General features: G+C 55.2%; 1 protein-coding gene across 2 annotated transcripts in view; it reads right to left on the bottom strand.

Moving 5' to 3' along the window:
* The window catches only part of Slc30a10 (solute carrier family 30 member 10), a 30,717-nt gene that overhangs the window by 5,063 nt on the left and 4,100 nt on the right, over positions 1-21,554 (bottom strand). Inside the window, exons 1-3 of one of the 2 annotated variants that reach the window (XM_004867394.4) lie at positions 6,312-7,023; positions 5,730-5,804; positions 1,198-1,437 (exon numbers count right to left, since the gene is read on the bottom strand). In XM_004867394.4, coding sequence (XP_004867451.1) covers positions 1,198-1,437; positions 5,730-5,804; positions 6,312-6,891 — 895 coding nt within the window. In that variant the 5' untranslated portion in view covers positions 6,892-7,023. Of the gene's footprint in view, positions 1-1,197; positions 1,438-5,729; positions 5,805-6,311; positions 7,024-21,554 lie in introns of those variants that run through there. The other variant, XM_087209861.1, reaches the window with a different exon arrangement.

The raw sequence follows: 21,554 nt of genomic DNA, 5'->3' as shown, positions 1-21,554 counted from the left end.
AAAAAATTTTAATTAAAAAAGTTTTTAAGCCCCGGAGAGTGACACATGCATGTAATCCTATCCCTTGGGAGGCTGAGGCAGAAGGATTGTCTCAAATTCAAAGCCAGCCTGAACTGCATAGCAAGACCATGCCTCAAAAGAAAAAAAAATTAAAAGTCAGGGCAGTGTACTGTATGCACAGGTTTTCCTGCATGTTTATCTCGTTTCCTCGCCTGCCTGGGAAACAGCAGACGTGGGAAGGCAGAGGAGCCGCCCTGTCTGCTCAGCTGCGGCCCCTCCCTCTGTACCACCTGCACTTCCTGTAGCATGGCAGACAGTGCAGGTGACCATCTTAGAGCAGCCAGAGAGGCGTCGCTGACAGAGACAGCGCTGCCGCAGAAGAGGCGGAAAAAGACCAGCAAGGCATGGGGAGGAGGTGAGGCAGCAGCCTAGGGCTCCACAGATGGCTCGGGGCGGGGTGACCTGGGTGGCAGTGGAGCTTAGCTCATTCCAGCCAGGCACAGAACAAGAAGAGGTCAAGCTGAAGCCACCCGACACCCAGGGACAGCGAGTCATGGCCACAGGAGGCCTCAGCACCCACGAGAGCTGAACTCCAGATGCGCGCCGTGAAAGCAGCTCGTCCGGGTTCTGCTGCACTCCCGGGGAAGCCAAGGTAAAAAAGCAACAGCAGATGCCAAGACCAGGTCACAATTCCCACCTGGAAGCTCTGGGCACAAGAGCCCCACCCACTTCCCCCCAGGGTCTGAAAAGCCCTCGAGGAGTCTAAAGCACCACCCCAGGACGCAGGGAACCAAATCGAGAGGGTACCTTCTCTTTGGGCAACGCAGAGACAGCTTTCACTCCGGAGGAGGGGATGATCTGAATCTAAACCCTGTCCTTGTTCCAGCGCCCTGAGAGATGTAAGACTTCGTGCCCAGAAACATCAAATCCAGAATACCAGGGATTTGTGTTTTCAAAACGGAATAAAAACCCAGTTCTTGGCAAAAGCAACCTATTTGAGTTAAAATCAATCACTCTTGTGAAGGTAAATAGCCCAGGAAGCCCAGCATGGTGGTTCGTGCCTGTGACCCCAGCACTCAGGAGGCTGAGGCAGGAGGGTCTCAGTGAGTTTGAGGCCAGCCTGGGCTATGAAGTGAGATGCTACCCTGGGGCCGTGGGACATGAACTGCCTGGCCAGGCGGGGCTCCCGGTACTCACTGAGCTCTTCCATGTTGACGCCTGGGGGTACCATCTGCAGGAGGATGCTGGCCGTCTCCTTGATGAGCGGGAAGGCAGACGACAGGATGATGATGACCATGATGACAGTCAGGCTGGGGTCGATGTAGCACTGCCAGTTACACGGCTGCGTGCTCTCCAGAGGAAGCACGTAGAATATGACGGCCGAGACGACCACCACCACGGAGCCCAGGGCGTCGCCCATCACGTGGAGGAGCACCCCTGCCAGAGAGGGGAAGGTGAGGCCGCCAGGGGCACCCAGAGGCTCTCTCCCGGCCACAGCGGACGGCCGCAGTGAGAAGGCAAGGCCACCTGCCGCTCAGAGGACAGCCCGGGAGGCCTGCCACCGTCCGCCATCAAAGGCCACCAGGCTGGGAAACGGGCTGGCAAGTGACTCCTCCTTCAGACGAGCACTTGAAAGGCGTGTAAGAGGAGGCAGAGAAGCTCAGCCTGTGGCCTCAAGAACAGGGACTCCCTCGAGTTCCCGCTGCACAGCAAGCCCCTTGTCACAGCAGAACAAAATGAGAATTCTGCAGGCAGGCAGGATGGCTCACACCTATGTTCCAGCACTTGGGAGGCTGAGGCAGGAGGATCACTGAGTGCCTAAAACTACACAGCAAGGCCTTGTCTCAAAATCACCAGATTTAAATTCTACAGCTAACAATAAAAATTGTGGATGCCTTTAACAAAGGGAGCTGTTTCTAAAGGACTCACTGGTTAGATGTACACTAAACTAAATTTAGCAGATTTGGTAAACCTCTGGTCAAAAGGAGCAAAAAATATAGACACAACGTGTGTGGCTTAGGCGATTCAACATCAAAATCCTGCTGTTCTGAGCACCTTAGAGACCTGTCAGCAGCTCGAGGAGACCCAGGAACCCCACAATACCAAGCAAACCAAGAGGTTCGAATCTCTGGGTTCACTTTAAGGACACCCATGACCCTGCCCGCGCCATCAGTGTGCACATCCAAAAAGCCACCAGCCATCGGGAGGATGTCACTGTGAAGTGGCAGCTCAAGGAGAGGCCAGGACAGGCACGGAGGTGGGTGGACTGCATGCTAGGGTCAGAACCCTGAGCCCGGCTCTGTCTGTCTCTGCCCTGTGAAGGCAGCTTGAGGAGCAGCAGGTCCTGCCCTGTGAATCAGGGTGACCATGACACCCCCTCGCACCCTCAAAGGCGAGGGCCCTGGAGCGAACCGAACAGGGCCTGAACACCGGGGAGCCCAAGTGGGAGAGATCACATGGCTGCACTGTGCACTCCTGGCACCGTGGGGCCTCCACGGTGACACCGCGCCCTGCTGACAGCAAAGTCTCCTTACACAACAGGGGCTGAAGCTCAGCGGGAAGCTACCTCCCAAGGACACGCACTGGGAAGGCAGGGGTACAGCTGCTGCCCCACTCAGAAGTGCTCGCTCCGGTGAGGGGAGCGGACAGGGCCCCAGGGGAGCTCGTCAAAGGCTGGTGGGAAGTTCAAGGCGTTTGGCCAGGAGATGGGAAGGTGTGGGAGGCGACCGTGTACTTTTGGTGTGGAAATGGGAAGGGCTGGGAGAGAGCGAGGGTCGGGAGGGGGCAGGGCATCTAGAAAGTGGGGCTGGGCTGGTCCCAGGAGCCCTGCACAGGAGCCAGGAGTGGGCCCCACTTCTTTGCTGTCCAGACTCCGCCCCCTGTGCCATGACCCCATCCGGGACTCGGGAAGGTGCTGCTAGAGACTCTCCGAGACCAAGATGACACAAGGTGACACTCGAAGAGCGGAGCCCGGAGCCCATCACCTGACACCACAGGCTCACATGCATCCCTGTCAGGAAACCTCTGTGCTTGGCCTTCACCTGCTGACTTTCCATAAAAAGGAAACGCATAAAAACTGGCACAAGCCGGCAACTGGACGTAAACTGAAGGTTGCTAAGTGTCCGGGGCTCAGGAAGCCCTGGGTGCTGCTGATTACAGGGAAGAACGTGCGTGTGCACTGGGCCTTCACGGATGGATCTGGAAGGGATGAGACCCTGCTTAGCAGAGGAAACTGATGTGATAGATGTGATAAGGAAACATCTGGGGGAAAGGATTTTATTCTCAAGTGACGCCAAGATTGCTCACCTGCTTATGTCTGTACCGGACTGTCTTTCTGACACTGCGACAACCTCTGTAAAGCACTGTGTTTGAGCCTGCTAAATAAAACCAACTGGAACAAAGCACACTCGTGAGAAGTTTTAAAGGGTTGTGCTTTCATTGTTCCTGCAGTGTAAGGTGCAGTGCACTTCATAGAACTCACTTCTTCATTCCCATGGGATGAGAGAGGCAGGAACGAAAGCCAAGGAATGCTTTCTGCTCCCCAGGCCCCATCAAACATCTCCAGTGCAGACCCAGGAGGGGCAGCCTCGTCTACACCGTAGCAATGGAGCCATCCAAACGGATGTCTACACTGCCTGAGCAAACCGTCCCTGTCTGGAGTCCAGAGGAGTGTACAGCCATGGGAAGGGTCGCAGATGTGCATCAGGAGCCCAGGACTCCGGCCAGGGCGACGCAGGGACACCACCAGACTCTCTGGAGCCCGTGTCCCCATCTGAGGCCTGGAAGAGTTGGATCCAGTTTTCTCAGGGCCTGTCTTGCCCCAGATCCGTTCTGTGGCCCCTCCCTCAGCCGGGGCTGTGAGGAGAGGACACAGACCCAGGGCAGAGCACTGACGGGCTCCAGGATGCCTGCTTCTTCCGCTCTCTACCTGAGCAACCACAGCCTCCACCCAGAGGAGTGCATGAAGCTGCGTGACTTACTCGGGAGTGGCCAAGCGCAAAGTCTGAGCTCACAAAGCCTGGCTCCCTATGCTGAGCCTGGGGACTGGGCATGGACGGCTCCCTGCAGCCCCGTGAGACAGGCTCGGTTGCCAACTTGCATAAAGAGGAGGGAGGGGACACAGGGAGGCCCAGCGCTTGCCCTAAGCCCTGCAGATCCTAAGTGCCCGAGCCAGGATGCACCCAGCTCATTGAAGCCAAATCCTAATCTTTCGGCCACACGTTCTCCCCTCCATCTATCCCTGTGGACCAAAGGCTCAGCCAGGCACTGAGCGGCTTTCCACCACTGCCTTTTCCTACCCCAGCTCCAGTGGCTTTGGGCAAAATATTGGTAAGATCAGGGCTGGGACCACATGTTTCACAGAGGTCGAGCCCTGGCCTGCCATGCACACGGTGGGGTTCAATCATCAGCACCCCCAAAACAAGCAAAATCATACAGGTTTCCCAAACAAGGTCACAGTATCTGCTGTCTCCTCCTCGTTCCTTTTTACTTCTTTCCCACACACCCATCCTCTTTCTAACCTGTGCGACATAAGGATGAAGATCACTGATAGAATGTGCTTTGAAGGCTAAAGTGCTACGCTGGTGAACTTCACCTTAAAAACTCTTTCTTGGCCAGGGATTTAGCTCACTGCCACCTTCTGCCTTGAAAGCACAAGGTCCCGAGTTGGATCTCTGGTACCAAAAAAAAAAACAACTCTCTTTCTCTACCCCCCACATACATTCAGAACCTTTAAAAAAGATGACTTAAAGGATGATGATCTTTCATTACGAAGTTCTCAAAAAGATTCACCACCAAGCACTTTAGAAAATTCCCTCATTGCATTACAATTTTTTAATTCATTGATAATTTTTTAGAAGTTCACATATTACTATTGTTTTATTTTCTATATTTCCCTATAGGTCTATTCTGAGACTCACTTTACAAATCGGAAGGTATCTTCTGAGCTTTTTTTTTTTTTTGGCTTTTTGAAACAGGGTCTCGCTATGTAGTTCAGGCTGGCCTTGAACTCACTATGTAGCCCAGGCTGGCCTTGAACTCGTGGTGATTCTCCTGCCTCAGCCTCCTCAGAGCTGGAATCACAGGCATGCATCATGGTGCCCAGCTTAGCTTCTCCAGTTATATTATCGAATCTAAACCCACCAGAGGCTTCTGAAAAGCACAGGATGGTGACCTGTGGCATCGCCTGTGCTGAAGTCCTAGGTCAGGTCGGAGCATCCCCGCTGGGACCCCAGAGGAATGAAGCTGAAAGGAGGTGCTGGCTGCAGCGGTGCCCAGTTTGGGCCTAAAGTGAAGGCTTTGGTGACTGGAGAGTCGCTTCACAAGTGCAGATTTCTGGCACAAATGAACAAAGCGACAGAGCCTTTGCCACAAGAGGCGCCCTCCCGCTCCTTTAAGCTTTATCAAAATCCGACTTGATTAATCAGACTACTCCGCACTACTTGGGGGCGTGGCTCGGTAGTAGAACTGTGCTTAGCATGGGGGTGAAGACACAGAATCCCCAAACTAAAGGAATAATAAGTAAAACAAACTGCGCTGCATGTCACAATACCCACGGCCAGGAAAACCGAGGTCCGGAGCGGGCAGCGCTTGAGCGAGTGCAACCAGAGCAAACATAAATCATTAGCAGCGAGTCTCTCCCTGAGAATCGAATCGATGCGGCGATTGGGCAAGGGACGGGGTCGCAGCCCGGCCCGGGCGAGGGGCAGCCGCCCAGCGCCTGGACCCACCTCGGATATTCAGGGCTTCCGACTTCTTCTTTTTCACAGTCTCTTCCGGCTCGTTCTGGGTGTTCAGGGAATCACCTGCATTCAAAGAAGAAATCTTGTGTTGTGTATAAGTTCTACAAAAAGAAAAAAAACAAAACCAATGGACTCAAACCAAAGCTCTGTTACTTTCGACACCTAACTGGCCTGGCGCCCCTGCCTCTGCGCCCACCCCGCCCTCGGCGGCCCGGAAAGGGCCTCCGCCTCATCTCTGGACCCCACTGCACCAACTCAAACTCAGACTCAGCAAACCCGGGAGCCCAGCCCCCCCACCCGCGGCCCAGGACGCCCGGGGGCAGAGCTGGGCCGAGGGGAGGGAGGACCAAAGTCCAGCCGGCAGCGCCAGCCTGTTGCTCAATGAGAACCGATTTCCAAGAAGATCGATTCTTCCTCAGGGCCACGGAGAGGAGGGAGGGAGGGAGAGAGGGAGGGGGCAGGCCCGAGCCAGGCAGGGGCCAGGGAGGGAGCCCGGCGGTGGTGTTCAGAGGGGGGAAGACGGAGGGGAGCTGGGGCGGGGGGAGTCCCGAGGATGCAACCGGATGGCACCTGCTACGCTGGCGATCACCGTGGCGCCTTTGTCCTGCGCCCCCGCGCGGCTGGGGCCCGGCGGGGCGGCGGCGAACGCCGGGTCCTGGGCGCCCCGGGGGCCGCCGTCCTGGTCTCTGGGCCGCCGGCGAGCGCGCCGGGCCCGGGAGCAGCAGGCCAGCCAGGCGGCGCAGTCCTGGAAGATGAGCAGCCCCAGCACGTTGACCGCCAGCCCTAGGGCGCCCACCACCAGCACCAGGCCCGGGTCGTCGATGCGCTCGGGCCGCGCCAGGCGCAGCACGGCCTCCACGAAGACGGTGAAGCAGAGCGCGGTGAGGAACACGGCGTTGCAGAGCGCGCCCACCACCTCGGCGCGCACCAACCCGTAGGTAGCGCGCAGGCCCCGGCGCGTGCGCCGCGCCAGGTGGCCAGAGACCAGGCCCACGCACAGCGAGATGAGGTCGGACAGCATGTTGAAGGAGTCGGACAGCAGAGCGATCGAGTTGCCCAGGTAGCCCGACACCAGCTCGGCCACGAAGAAGCCGCCCGTGAGCACCAGCATGGCCCACAGCCGGCACGTCGCGCCCGTGTAGCGGCCCATGGCGCGCGCGTGGCCCGGCCCGTGTCAGTCTCCCGGGCACACCGCGAGCTGGGTCCCCGCCCGCTCTGCCCCCTGCCTTCTTCGGGGCTCAGTGATAAAGGCCGGCCCGCACGGGCGTGTGCGCCCTGGGGACCTGGGGACGTGCCTGGGCGCGGCTGCAGGGCAGATTCCCGCTTGGGCCCTTGGGCCGCTGTGGGGCCCAGCCCGGCCCGCCTGGCCAGCCCCGCCCCGAGGTGCGTCCTGCTGCTCACCGGGTCACAGTGAGCGCGCCCTCATTCACCCAGCGCCCCATCGGCTCGCTGCCACCCCTGGAGTCTTCAGAGCAGCCTCCTGATCCTGCTGGGGACCCCTGCCGGCGCACACCCTCCTGTTTCTCCCGAGGGACCTGCTCCCAGCGAGGGCCCCAGGGCAGTCCCCCAGGGGAGCCCCAGGACAGCCCCTAGGACACCCCAATAAAGAGGGCACGTGCACTCACGGGCTCCCTGAGGCCGGGCCGGTATGCTGTGCTGTGGACACAAGTCCCTCAGCCACCCAAGGGGCCGGGACCGGCCGCTTCCACGTCCTCTTTTCATTCCCCACTGGAGAGAACACTCCTCGCCCACAGGGCCTGCCCTGGGACAGGGGAGTCGGGCTCCACCTGTGGGTTCTGAAGGCACAGAAGTGGGGTCTCCAGAGGGCTGTGTCCAGGCCCCGAAGCCAGAAGCAGAGCCAGGGGGAAGGGTGCTTTTCTCTGGTCAGCGGGGGGGGGTGTGGGGGGGGGGTGGTGTGTGTGACCCCGCACGGTTGTCATCTGTGTGCTTGTTCTGCACTCTTATCTCATTCCACGAAGGATCTAAGGTAAAGTCTGGTAATCTGAATCCCCCTCCTGCACCCCCAAGCCTTGAACTTCAGACATTCTGAATTTTTAAAAAGGGCATTCATTTGGGGCTTGGAAATGAATGCAAATGTCACTCCAAAACTCCACAAGCCGGCCTGATGGCCTGCACCTGTCGTTCCAGATACTCTGGAGGCTGAGGCAGAAAGATCGCATGAACCCAGGAGTTCAAGGCCAGCTGGGGAACATGGGAGACCCAACTCAAAAAGAGCAAGTTTCAGAATCCATTCCAGCCTCTGGCACATCGCTGTCCTGGTCCATAAAGCATAACCTTATGCTTCAGTGATCTGAGGTCCCTAACAACTGCACCGAATCATCCTTGACAGAGGGACCCGCCTTCAACTAGATGAGCCCAGACTCGGGGAGCTCCTCAAACACTTCCCTGCACCCCAAGGCAAATGTCCTTATGCTGAGAGCATGAAGGATTGATCACGCAAACAGTTCTCTAAAAATTAATATTAGAACCATCAATAAAAAAGAGGTAAGAAGATAGAGTTGGTGAACGTGGTGATGCTGTGTAACCTTGTACAAGTGTTTCATCCACTGGGCCTGTTGTCACGGCTAGAAAATGGGGAAATAATCATATAGTGAGGAGTCTATGAGCAAATACGTGAAAAGTGCTTATAACCGTGCCCGGGAGACAGTAAGCACTCAGTAATGGGAGCTACTGCCATTATCAGAGTGATGGTGTTGGAAGGTCGACACGTGTGGAAGAGAACCCAGTGAACAATAACTGACACGCCTCAACACACACAAGAGCTGTGCCGGGCCCGGTAGCCCTCCCAGCCCCTGGTTGATGAGGTCTTCAGACTGTGGAGACCCTGAAACACGACAGCAAGCAGAGCAGGCGAAACAAGAGAGCTGGCCTCTCATGACTCATCTGTCAGGCTAAGCAGGCCTTGCTCACTGCATTTCCTTGTCATTCACAACTAAAAGCAAGACTAGAAACAGCAAAAGGTTCTTATCTTCTTATCACTCAGGTCTGAGCTCCATGACAAAGACAGATAACAGGAGCTGTGTCACTGCCCCAGGAGTGAGGCTGTGGACCTAGAAGCCAGATGCTGAGGGACAATAAGAAAGCGCTGTCATTGTCTGTTGCCGGTGCCTGGGCCCAGTTCCAGTAAGTGTGGGCAGCTGCAGTCAACAGAATACGCATAGAAAATGTTTTCACTAATGCACACACATGCCTACATGTCCACACACATGCATAGGCACACACATACGTTTGTGTGCATTTATCCATACACACACCTACATGACCTAAGTTAATTAAGAGAAAGTTAGTTTGCATTTTATACTTGACAGTAAGTTATGGGTTGGCCGGGGATTTAGCTCAGTGGTTCTGCCACCTGTCTCATAAATTCAAGGTCCCAAGTTTGATCCCCAGCACCAAAAAAAAAGTTATGAAAAAAAAAAAAAGTTAGGCTGTCTCAACAGCCTCGGTTTGTTGCGCTCCCCTGAGGCCCTGCTCTTTGCTGAGGACTCTACAGGCACGATCTCCTTTCATTCTCACAAAAGCCCCCATGTTATGGCTGTGCCCAGATGTCCCCTAAAGCCTCACACAGTCATAGGCGGGGCTTTGCAGAGGTGGCTGGATCTAGAGTGTGTGACCCTGGGACTGATTCATGGTGCAGTGCTAGGCTCAAGGGCACTAGGATAAGGGTGTGAGTGCTGCCCGCCCTAGGTAGCCTGGATAAAGTAAAAGGGACAGAAAGAGCTGTGGTTGTCCCTTGTTGCTTTGCTACCTTGCGGCCTCCATGGGCTGTTTCTCCTCTGTGATGCCCTCTGCCGTCCACCCTGCCTTGAACCAGCTGACTGCGGACTGAAACCTCCACACACTGTGAGCTAAATAAACCTCTCCACCTTTCGCTTTGGGTGTCTGAGAACTTTGTCTCAGCAATGAGAAAAGTAACTAAGACACCCTGTAAAATATTTTAATACTTATTACACAGTATTTTATTATAAACTATTGTTAGGTGAGAAGCTGATCCCAGTGATCTAAGTGGCTTGGCCAAGGCCACATCCAAGTGCGAATGGCAGGGTGAGACCTGGCCTGGGGTCAGGCTCCTGGATCTCGTATTCTTCACCCCACCGGAGACTCAGCTGCTCATTCCAGTGCTTTTGTCCTAACAAACAAAGGATGATTTATGCTCACCTTTCACAGGTGCAAAACTTGATGCACTAGAATTCACAAAGTTGGAGACTGTACCCTTAAAAAAAAACCTTTCCACACTGCTGTTTGAGCCAGAAAGTAACAAACTAGCACTTTACTTGTGTCTTGTGTGTGTATGTGTGTTTGTTTGTTTGTTTTAGCAACTGAAGAGAAAGTTGTCTTTGTTCTCAGTTTGGGGTTCTTCCCCCCTGAGGAAGAGAATGGACCAAATTCTTACGCCAAAGAGGAAAAAGCTCTTTCTCCAGAGCAACAGCCTGCAGTTGATAAAGGCCATGTCAGAGGATGGCGATCCTCACCCTCTGCGCAGTGGGTGATGCGCGATTCCACAGGGGGAAGGGACCCCACCCAGGCAGGGCTGCTCTTGCTCCGTCGTGAACCTTCGAAGGAAGTGCATTTGCTGCATGTCTGCCCCCAGAGGTACTCACTGTCCCCCAGAAGTGTGCATTTAACACTCAGAATCTCTGCGCCTACCTGACATTCAAGAAATTTAAGAGATTCCTGATGCTTCTCTTTTTTCTTCCTTTCATTTTTAATGGGGAGGTGCACAGTATGCAAGCGATGAACACAGTCAGTGTCACCGCTCTAGAGAGAGAAGCGCAGCCCGGCCATTCGGGCCCCCAGCCCCCAGCATGCAGAGGGTCCACCCCAAGGGCACTTCTGTGCTTTCTCCACGGGTGCCACTCATTCGTGCAGTGACAGACACACATCCTCTTCGCCCCCGTCCAGAGGGGAGAACTAAGCCCTACCATCCCGTGACATAATGTAGCCAGCCGCCTTAGGGAGGCAGTGCCAGACTTTGGACCCTTTTGATTTAACGCTCCTCTGGGAAAGCTCAAAAGGCGCAGTAGCAGAGCAGTGAACAACCTGAGCTTTGTCAGTTGTAACAACACGTGGTGTTCCAGGGGGCAGAATAAGCCAGGCACCGAAAGACAAGGCCACATGACCTCACTACACGTGGATCGAAAGGGGTGAGCTCAGCGCAAGGGCAGGAGAGAGGGAGGAGGCCCAGGGAGCCTGACGGGCGGGGCTGGACTGCAGTTGGGAGGGAGCAAGGTCTCCCTATACGCTGTGACCCGAGGGGCGAGGGTAGCAAGCATGTACTGGACAGTTCAGAGCTGGAAGAAAAGAATTTGAAAGTCTTCACCATAAGGAGTGAGGGATAGATATATTTAACCTGATTTAAGCATTATGCAATGGTATATGAGGCAAAGTGTCCCACACAGCCTGGCACAGTGATGGAATCTGTAATCCCAGCTACTTGGAAGCTGAGGCAGGAGGATTACAAGTTCGAAGCCAGCCTGGGCAGCTTAGCAAGACTCTGTCCCAAAATTAAACGTTTCAAAAGGTGGGGTTAGGGGAGGCTGGAGATGTAGCTCAGCACTCCCTGGGTTCAATCCCCAGTGCATAAAAACCATTCCATGCTACTCCATTGTCTTAGTCACTTTCCGTCATCGCCGGGACGTGACACCCACACCTACCACTGTAAGGAGAAAGGGTTTATTTTGGCTCACAGTTTGTAAAGCTTTCACTCCATAGCCGCCTGGTTCTAAGGTAGGGCAGCACGGCAGAGGGGCCTGGCAGAGGAGACACAGCTCATGGCAGGGTAGACAGGAAGCGGAGAGATCAAGGGAGGAGCCAGTGAGGAGAGAGACCCTCCCAGGCCACGCCCCTACGGACCTCTCTTCCAGCCAGACTCCACCTCCTCACAGCAGGTCAGCTGTGAGCTCCATAATCCAGTCCCCTTCCAAAGCTCTTGCGTGCCTGAGGCTCGGGGGGGCATCTGGGCATAAAACATTACATTCATTATTACGTACAGTCTGGGTGTTTTACATATCTGTTCCGTTTTAAAAATAGGTAAATGATTAGAGCTTTGGCGCTGGGCAGACTTGGGACGAAACCCGAGCTGCGCTGTTCATTTGCTGCTGCTGCTCACAGGGCCCGGGCAGGCTCCTTCCCCTTCTCTTCCTCCTCCACACACGGAGGACACAAACGGAACCGTCCTAGTGGGGTTTCCGAGACTGGGAGGGGGAAACATGTAGGTGGCTTAGTGGAGTGCAGGTTCATAAGAAAGGCGAGCCAAGTGGTCACAGAAAGCAGCCACTCCCTTGAGCTTTGCAGTCAAGTTGAGGGAGGGGTGACCAAGTAAAGAGTCCTCTGGAAAACCGTGCATACAGCTTCATCTGAGGAGCAGCGGGATTCATGCGAACATCAGCTGAAACACTGTTCCATTCCCACAGCTGGCGGGGAAACAGCTGGAATGACCGGAAGTATCAGGACCAACTTGGCAACTGTTGAGTACGTGGATGGAGAAAGAATATGTGAGGGCCCGGGATGTGGCGCAGTGGCACCATGCCTGCCTAGCAAGCGCCAGGTCTGGACTTTGATCCCCGGAAGAGTGCGTGAAAGAACGACATCAATTTTTGTCTGACACCAGGGAGGACGCATTCTTTTTCTCCTGAAATTGAGACCTTTTTTCCAGTGCTGAGCCCACACGCTAGGCAAGCCCAGCCACTGAAGATTGTGACTTGGGTGCCCACGCTCTTATCACAGCAGAGGCGTGGATGGGAAGGGAGAGGAACAGCGGTCGGACAGGTTAGCGGGAGCTGCTCCTGTGGGCTGCGATGCATGGCGTGGCGGGAAGGCGCCTGGGGTCGGGCCTGCGGGTCCCACGGACCGCGCCCTTCCGGGGACCGGATCCCTCCGCTTGCCCTGGCCAAAAGGTGGGGTATAAATGGAAACACGAAATGGGGGCCACTGGGGGGCAGAACACTCGAGTTCAGAAACACGACCCACGCGAAGTTCACCCTCCCTTTCTCAGACCATTTGTGACCTGATGCCTCCCGGTGGACAAAGGAGCGAGCCATCAGCGTCTGCACTATTTCCAGTTCCGGTGGAAGCGAAACGACTTACATGTGCATAAAATGGAGAGGAGATTCCGCGTTATGCTAAGTCGAAGCCTGATAACAGTTTTAGCTGCACGCAGAATTCTGCATGGTTTCAGAATTTACTGAAAGGGTTCACGTGTGCTGCTGGACGCTATCAGAACCTCACAGAACAGCAGCTCCCCTCGATGCTGGAGTCACCTTAAATCTCAGACTGCGCGAAAATGAGAACGCTATTTGCCAAAACAAAAACAAAGAGAATAATTGTGCATTAAGGTCAAACCTAGTAATAGCGTCCTTCGCGTTTATCTGCCAAACCCTGGGTAACTTTCCCGGAAATGCGGCGGAAGGGCGTGGCTTTGAGGCTCAGCCGCGGGCTCTGTCCGAGGTAGCTAAGTGGCTTGGCTTCCCCAACCTCTGTGCTGTCCTGGATTTGCCGATTTGTTTGTGCCCTTGTTATCTTACTCAGTGTTCAAAACAACCATACGCTGTGTGCGAGGCTCCTTTTCCCTGTGTCCTTCTTTACCGTCTGGAGAGACAGGGCTGTCCTCCCCACGGCGGTGGGGGGAATCTAATGAGACGGCACGGATGAAGGACCTGAGTTCTAGCAAGCGCACCACGGAATCTCCTTCGGGGTGAGAGAGCATGTGAGGCGGACGCGGTGCTGCACGCCTGTAATCCCTGCACTCCGGGAAGCTGAGGCAGGAATATCACGCGTCTGAGCCCAGCCCGGGCAACTTAGTGCGCCTCACAATAGAAATAAATAAAAGGCTGAGGATGCAGCTCAGGGCTGTGAAGGCCTTGGGTTTGATCCCTAGTACAAAAAGAAGTATTTAGAACATTCTATCTTTCATAAAACCATCTATTTCTCCTTGGTCCAGGTAAACTAACTAGCTTAACTAGCTTAGAACTAATTAGCTAGTGATTAAGGAAATGTTTTACAAATAGAAAGATATGTAAAACAGACTCTACCTGTCCTAACACCCCAAATCTCTCGGTTTCCATGGTGACCCCTCTTGTGCACCAGACTGAATCATCTGGAGTTGTAGGGACAGAGGAGAGAACGGGGATGTGGCTGGAGGGTCTAAGCTCGCTCTCACACACTCGAGACGCAGTGCTGCACTCCAAAGTGCAGTCAGAAGACAGCTAAGACTCTTGGCTTCTGACCTGAAGTTATTGGACCCCTTGCACCAGCACCCACGTCCCTCAGCCTTAGTTTCCCAGTCTGTAAAATGCAAAGAAGATACTGAGCCAGAAACAGAGCACACACCTGTAATCCCAGCTCCTCGGGAGAATGACGTAGGAAGATCTCAAGTTCGAGGCTAGCCTGAGGAACTTTGTGAGATCCTATCTCAAAACTTAGAAAAATGTAAAGGCTAGTGATATAGCTTAATAGTGTTTTCCTAACAAGCAAGAGAACTTGGGCTCAATCTCCAGGACAGAAAAAACCCCAAACAAAACAGTATATATGGTTGTTTTGAACATCAAATAAGGTAAGAGCATTAAAGTATAAATAATAAATAAAGACAAATAAAAGCCCTCGCTGGAGATGCAGTGATGAAGACATGGATCCCTACCTATCTATGTGCACCACAGTGTCTGTGCCCACCAGTAGCTAGATGTTGGGCTATGCGCTCAGGTTGTTGGAGCCCCTCCCTGCTCTCTCCTGGGACACAGAGGTGTGCTGTCCTTTGGTCCCAGCCCATAGCCCTTTGGGAGGTGCAGAACGCTTAGGGGTAGGGCCTAGAGGAGGAAGTGGGTCACTGGGCCCTGCAAGGGGACTGTGGGATCTCCCACTCTTTCTGTCTCTCTGTGCCCCCAGGTTCCTCTAGGGCACAGCAGCAGCAGGGCTCAGCGACCATGCACTGAACCTCCGAAACCGTGAGCCAAAAGAAACCTCTCCTCCTTGTAAGTCTGTTCTCTTGGGGACTTTGTCACAGTGATGGAGAGCTTACTAACACAGATGGGCTGTGATCTGGGTTGGGATCCTGCTAATCATATCCCGGCCAGCAAGCTTGCTTTAAGAGATGGGCACTTAATCCCACCTGGGCCAGAGTGCTCCCCTCGGAGTTCACAGAATGCATCTGGGACATCGGGGAGGCTCCATTCCCCGTCTGGTCACTGTGGCATGAGGACAGGATTCAGAGTCCCTGGTAAATATGCCCCACCCTTCAGTCTGGAAGACCCTCGAGAATACAGAATGGGATGAGAGTCTGTGTTTTCTCTAGTGGAATTCAAGTCTCTGGTCCTAAGGTAGTTATCTGAACCAGGAAATTGTCCCTTTTTGCTTAAGTAAATGTAGGTTGGATTTTTGTCACTTGCAAGCAGACACTGCTGGTCAAGTTGTCAAGAGCCTGTGTCTACTAGGAAGTGCTAGGAATGGTTGTCTCCTCCCCACTGAAGGCTGAAGAGTAATGTAGACTTAGTCCTCAAAAGAATGCCATTACGATTCCCGTAATTCCTCCTCCTGTGCTGGGAGAATTATTCAAGCTCCATCTCTCCAACCCTCCAGGGGAAAAGGGAATCCTCAAGAGGCTGCACAGCCCTCACTTTCCCCCATTCCATTCTCTCCCACCACCCCAGCTCCACCTTGCTCTCCACCCTCAGCAGCTATGGTATGGATCAAGAATGACCCCCAGAACTCTCAGGCGCTCAGAGGCAGGGCTTCTGGGAGGTGGCTGGATCTTGGGAGTGTTGTTGGGAGGTGGGGCGTAGTTGGCCAAGGCAGGTCACCAGGGTTTATTTCCCTCCCCGGCTCCTCCCTTCACTCTGTGCTTCCTGGTTGCCATGACGTTAGCGGTTTTCCTCCGCCAGACCCTTCCCTTAAGCCTTCCTGCCTTGCAGCCAGCCGACCATGGACTGACAACGTGAGCCAAGATAAACCTCTCCTCCTGTAAGGTACAGTGTCAGGGACGTGAACCTGTGGCTAGGACATCACGGAAACGCCCTTGCCAGTGTCACCCCTGGCCTCCCCCTCCCCATATCCGGCTGGCTGGAGCCCGGGAGGGAAAGGCTCTGCTCCTCTGGACCTGCACACTGCACCCTCCTGGTCCCCTGTCTCGCTGATCGGCTCTCCTCCTCCACTTCTTACGTATATGCCCAGAGCCACTCCCCCATCCTGCTCTTCCCTTGGGGGACCTTGCCCAGCCCCACAGCTTTCTTTGTGCCTCCCAATGGACTGCACACACTCCGCGCTGGTCTTGGCTTCGGCAGTCTCCACTGGGCATCTGAAGCTGGTATCGCAAGCCCGTGTCCTTGCCCCCAGTCCCAGCAAGTACCGCCGCTTCACCCCAGTCCAGTGGACCACAGCTCCGTAACCCCTGCCTCTCTCAGTCCTTGACTCCAGCCGCCACCAACTCTGCTTCCCTCTGTGTCTGAAGTGAGCTCAGCTCCTCTTGTCCCCCATCTCCCGGGCTCAGGGCTTCGGTCACCTCTCTACAGTCTCACTACGGGGTCCCCTCCCAGGACCACTCCCCGCCCTGTCACTAGCACAGAAGGACGCTGTCTAGACACTGGTCTGAGCACGCAGTATCTGCACTGAGCCCTGCCTGGCTCCTTCTGGCCTCTGACCCCGCTGCCCACGCTGATGAGCATCCCTAGAGGCCAGCACCCTGCCCAGCACTGCCTCCCTGCTTGCAGCTAGCACTGGCCAGGACTGAGCTGTGGCCGGATGCTGCGCATGGAAATGTCACATGGTCCTGTCGGTCTCCCTCCTTCACCGTCTTCTCCATCTGCTGCCTGGACAGCGGGGGTGCTGAGGGTCTGAGCTGTGAGGATGGGGCTCCTCGCAGCAGGGAGGGCAGAGTGGTTTGGGGTGGCCGCCTGCCCGGATTCCTGGCCATTGTGAGCCCTACTCCAGCCCAGAAAGCCATTCCTCCCACGAAAGGGAAGCGCTTTCCTGTGCCTGAGGCCACTGGTGCCTGCGGGGCCTGGTCCCGAGTGGCTGGGCCGAGCCTGGCCCAGGCGCCCTCTGCTCCTCCCCTCCCTCCCCAGCACCCACCGCCTCTGCTGCCCGACACGGGGCTCACCCTCCGCACAGGTCCCTGCCCTGCTGCTCCCTCTGCCTGAAACGCTGTTCCCAGCTCTCTGGGCAGCGGCTGCTCCTCACCTGGGCTCCAGCCGGGCTCCTGCGCTACAGAGGGGCAGCTCACCTGTCCTTTCGCATGCTATCCTCAGAACAGGCGCAGAGGTAAAACTCGAAGATGCCACATCCCCATGGGCACACCTGTGTTCACAGCAGCACAACTCACAGTAGCCGAATCTTGGAAGCTCTTTTCCCACCGGCAGGCGAAAGGGTGAGAAATGTGGTGTTTACACATGATGGAGCACTACGCTGCCAGAACGAAGGACAAACTCGAGTCGCTTGTAGGAAAATGGATCCACCCTGAGAGCGTCACGGGAAGTGAAATAAGTCAGAGACACGCCTTGACTATCACATGGTTTCTCTTATATGAGAAACCAAAATTATAAATAAAGGGCAAAATAAAAGACAGATAGTAGAAAGATGGATCTTTTTCCTGAGGGGTGGGGACTAAAACAGAGGGAGGGAGGGAGGGAGGGAAGCGAAGGGGATGAGGAAACGGTTGAGATGCGCAGCACACGGGGACCAACCCCCAGGAGGAGTTCGATCCGTAAGTCCGCAAACATGGACCAATGCAAAAACAGGGTTTAAAACACGCAGCACGCCGGTGCACAGACATGCCACCCGGTGTCCTCAGCACACACACAGTTTATGAATCCATAAAAACCAGATGTTTGTGAGGGTCAGCCTGACTGTGTCCTTGAGCTGGAGGAGGGAGCACAGCAAAGCCAACTTCTCCAAGCCGGCAGTGGAAATGGCATCCTGAACTGCAGAGGCGGGTCAGGCGGGTTTGAAAGCCGATCGCCAGGAGTGCGCGGCGTGGACCCCAGCTGTGTGGTGTCTGTGGAACGTCCCAGTGTGGTCCCCTGAGCTCCTGAGGCTCCCGGGTGCCTCCTGCTGCCCCCCGCACGCCCGAGAGAGCCCCTGCAGAGCGAGGGCAGCCGCTGGTGCACGCTTATGTCCTCTCCGCACCCAGAAAACAATGGCAAAGTGAAGGGAGGAGGGTCCAATACAAACGCCAGCCAGAGACTTGGGGGCTCCGTGGCACCCCAGCCCAGTGAGCCCCGGGAGGCGAGGGACTCTCTCAGTGCAGACAGAGAGGGAGGACGCCGAGAGGGAGGACGCCGACGGGCCTGCAAGGTGGGAAAGCCCAGCAGGGACAGCGTGGGCCCGGGGCCACGGAATGAGCTGGGGTGTCCACGCCTCGCGCGGCCGGCTCAGGGCGACCCCGGACGGACGGGAGCCAAGTGAGGAGGGCGCTTCCCTGGGAAGCGGGGTCTGCAGCCGCTCTGAGTGCACAGGGGTGGCTGCGGGGAGCAGCGGGGAGCGTGGAGGTCCCTCCCTCTCCCCCCTCTCTCCTTCCCTCTTCCTTCTTCCCCCTCCCTTCCTCTGTCTCTCCCACCCCACTTTGAGAAAGCGCCACCAGTAAAATCTGGAGCTCAGGGTGCCATTGCTGCAGTTCCACTCTGCGAGCCATCTAGACTCCCCAGCGTCCGTCCTGGGAGGGTTGCGCGCCGGGCAGAGGGGAAACAGCCCGTGACCCCGAAAAGGGTCTGGGTGAAGCAGCCGTGAGCACTGGGACCTTCGCCCCAGACCCCTTAAAAAGGAGGGATGCCAGTCGCCCGCCCTTCCCTGAGAATAAGGAATCCAAGTGTCCGCGGGAGGGACTGAGGTAGCAGAGAGGAAATAAAAATAGGTAGAAAAGGGACAAGAAAATTGGAATTTTATTTACTTATTTATGTTTGGTACCGGGGCTCGAACTCGGAAACCGCTGAACTAGATCCCCAGCCCCGAAAACTGTAATTTTAAAATTGTGCTTTCAAAGGAGAAAGGAAAGTGAAAGAATCAAGGCACGTTGCGCCCGTGCAGCAACTCTCCGTGGTGAATGCGATCACTACGCACTGCAAACATTTACTACTGAAATTTTTATAGAAATATAATAAAACTGTACTTTTAAAGCCAGGTGTGGTGGCGCGTGCCTGTCGTCCCAGCCCGCAGGGAGGCTGAGGCAGGAGGATCACAACCTTGAGGCTAGCCTGGTAACTGAGCAGGCCCCTGTCTCGAAATTTAAATAAGGGGGTGGGGCTCAGTTGGAAGGCCCTGGGTTCAAGTCTCAGCACCACACACACACCAAAAAAACTGTGCTTTTAAAGACAAATTGCAGCTTCAGGATACAATGGTTTCTCAGCTCTTTTTTCCTTCCAGGAAACTGACTCAAAAATAAAATTCCTCAGCAACTTAAAGCCAAATAAGGCAAAATAAGCCTTGGCCCATGTTTTTCCACTTGTAAAAAGGGCTTTTTCACCTTTCACTTGTAACCCCCTCTTTCACCCAGGGCCCCCTCTTTCCACAGATCCCCCCCCCCCCGCCCAAAGCCCTTAAATGGACCCAGCTCTGGGCCGGGCGCCTCTCTCCCGAGGGTCCACACTCTGCTCTGAGAATGTGGGCTGCTAAGACTCTGCCTCAGAAACCGCCTTGCCTCTTAAACACAACAGCAGTAAGTGCTACAGTCCCGCCACACCCAAAGGCCCAGGATGCAGTGAGAATCCCCCATGGTCCCCGGAAGTGGGGCTGCCTTAGCGGAGTGGACAGGACAGCGACACTGGGGAGGCAGAGACGACAGGCCAAGCGGAGAAACGTGAGCCGACCATCATGATGGGGCTGCAGGAAGCAGGCAAGGAACAGGGGCTCAAAAGGAAACAGCAAGGGCATGGAAGGGTGGACTGAACACCTGAAAGCTGAAAAATACACTGAGCACAATAAAAACCCAGCAAATGGGTGGAATCATGGAACATAGAAGCCAGAAGAAAGAATCCTTGATTTTGAAGGCAAAATAATACAAAGTAGCCTATATGAACAATAGAAAGCAGTGAAGGAAGAAAGAGGAAAGGAAGAAATGGAGGGAGGGGATGGCCTCAAGATGTGTGTGACCATAGCAACCCTAAGTAAGAAAAGACAAACGAGGCTGAAGCGGGAAGGTCTCTAGCTTTACTCAAGCTGGTGCCGTGTGGGCACAGGGCTCTGTAATGAGCTGCCCATGCGCAGTGCGACACCTAGAGCAGGTGCCAGTGAGGCTGCACGGAGATACCCTGAGATACAGCAGGAAGGGCTGAATGGAATCTGAAGAAAGAAGTCAAAGAAGGCAGGAACACCTGGACGGAGAAATGAAAACAGCAGGAACGAACATAAAATCAAACCAGGGCTGGAGGGAGCTCACGGGTGGAGTGCTTGCCCGGCAGGCGTGAGGCCTGAATGAGATCCCCAGGAGGGCAAAAATAACTCCACAAAATAAAGTTGCAAGCCGGGGGCAGCGGCACGCAGCTGAAATTCCTGCCCTTGGGGAGCCTGAGGCAGGAGGAGGGCAAATTAAAGTCCCGCCTGGGCAACTTAGCAAGGACCCTGTCTTGGGATAAGTAAAGAGCACTGGTGACATCACTGAGTGCTAGAGTGCCGTGGGTCTGATCCCCCAGTACCACAAAAGCAAATAAATAAAATAGAGACTGAAGGCCCACCCTCCAATGACTGCATTACATGTGAGTGGCCTAATAAACCAGCTAGAACTGGCAGAGAGGGCTATGAAATGCATTCATTCACACCACGAAGTGAAAGGAAGCCAAGCACTGATATTCGTGCAACAACTTCAGCCAAAAGTGGTTCCAGAGGTCACACTTTGTGTTTCATTTATTCCATGGTCTTGGAATTCAGGCTATAACCATAGGAAGAGGAGGGCGGGTTCCAGGGCACAGCGATGGGGCTAAGGGGTAGGAGGGTGGGTGTGGGCAGCGGGAAGACGCCTCTGTGGCAGTGTCATCGTCCTGGGGTGGCTGTGCAAGTCTGCCCCCCCCCCGGCGGTCTCTGCTCCGGGTCAGCTTGTTCCAAGGGTCTCAGTGTTCCTGCCTCCTGGGGACCTGACGGGGACCTGGCCCTTCCTGTCCCTCCTGCCACCACCGCTGCCCTGGAGCCTGAGGTGCCTTCCTGAGCCAGGACCAGGGCTGGGCACCCTGGGCACCACCCCCAGCCGCACATCCACCCCTCCCCAGTGCCCACGCCAGCCAGGCCCAGGTGTGAAGCTCCATGGGGCCCCCACTTCCCCAGTGCCGCTGTCATCCCCCGGCGCTGTGGCTGCTCTCAGAGGGCAGGTGGCCCGCCTGCAGCTCCTCCCTTGGCCTGCGCCCACTGCCCTGCACAGTACCAGCCCTGGGCTTGCCGACCCAGGCCAGGGTCCCCTTGGTTCTGTTTGCTCCTCGGCTGACACATGACTGGAGGAGTCACAGCAAGCAAAGGCTGAGAAACCAGGTGTGGTGGCGCATGCCTGTGGTCCAAGCAGTCTGGGAGGCTGGGGCAGGAAAATCGCCAATTTGGAGCCCAGTCTGGACAACTTAGTGAGACCCTGTCTCAAAATATAAAAAATATAAAAAGGGGCTACAGACTAGCTCCATGGGAAGGTCCTGGGTTCAATCCCCAGTGCTTCAGGGGAAAAATTAAAACCCAAAATTCAGATGGCCTTTATCAACATTGTCAAGAACCGGGTCCATCGCAGTTACGCAATAATACATGGACTTTGGAAGACACGCAAAGGAAAAAGAATCTCTACATATTATTGCCTCTCATAAAAAATGGCAAACTGGCCGGGTGTGGTGGCCCACACCAGTA

Source organism: Heterocephalus glaber, unplaced genomic scaffold (assembly GCF_053883595.1).
Source record: "Heterocephalus glaber isolate CG9 unplaced genomic scaffold, H.glaber_assembly_v1.0 deba00001067, whole genome shotgun sequence".
Classification (NCBI taxonomy): domain Eukaryota; kingdom Metazoa; phylum Chordata; class Mammalia; order Rodentia; family Bathyergidae; genus Heterocephalus; species Heterocephalus glaber.
Note: the sequence above shows the minus strand (reverse complement) of the source record. Positions and strands in the feature narration are given on the sequence as shown.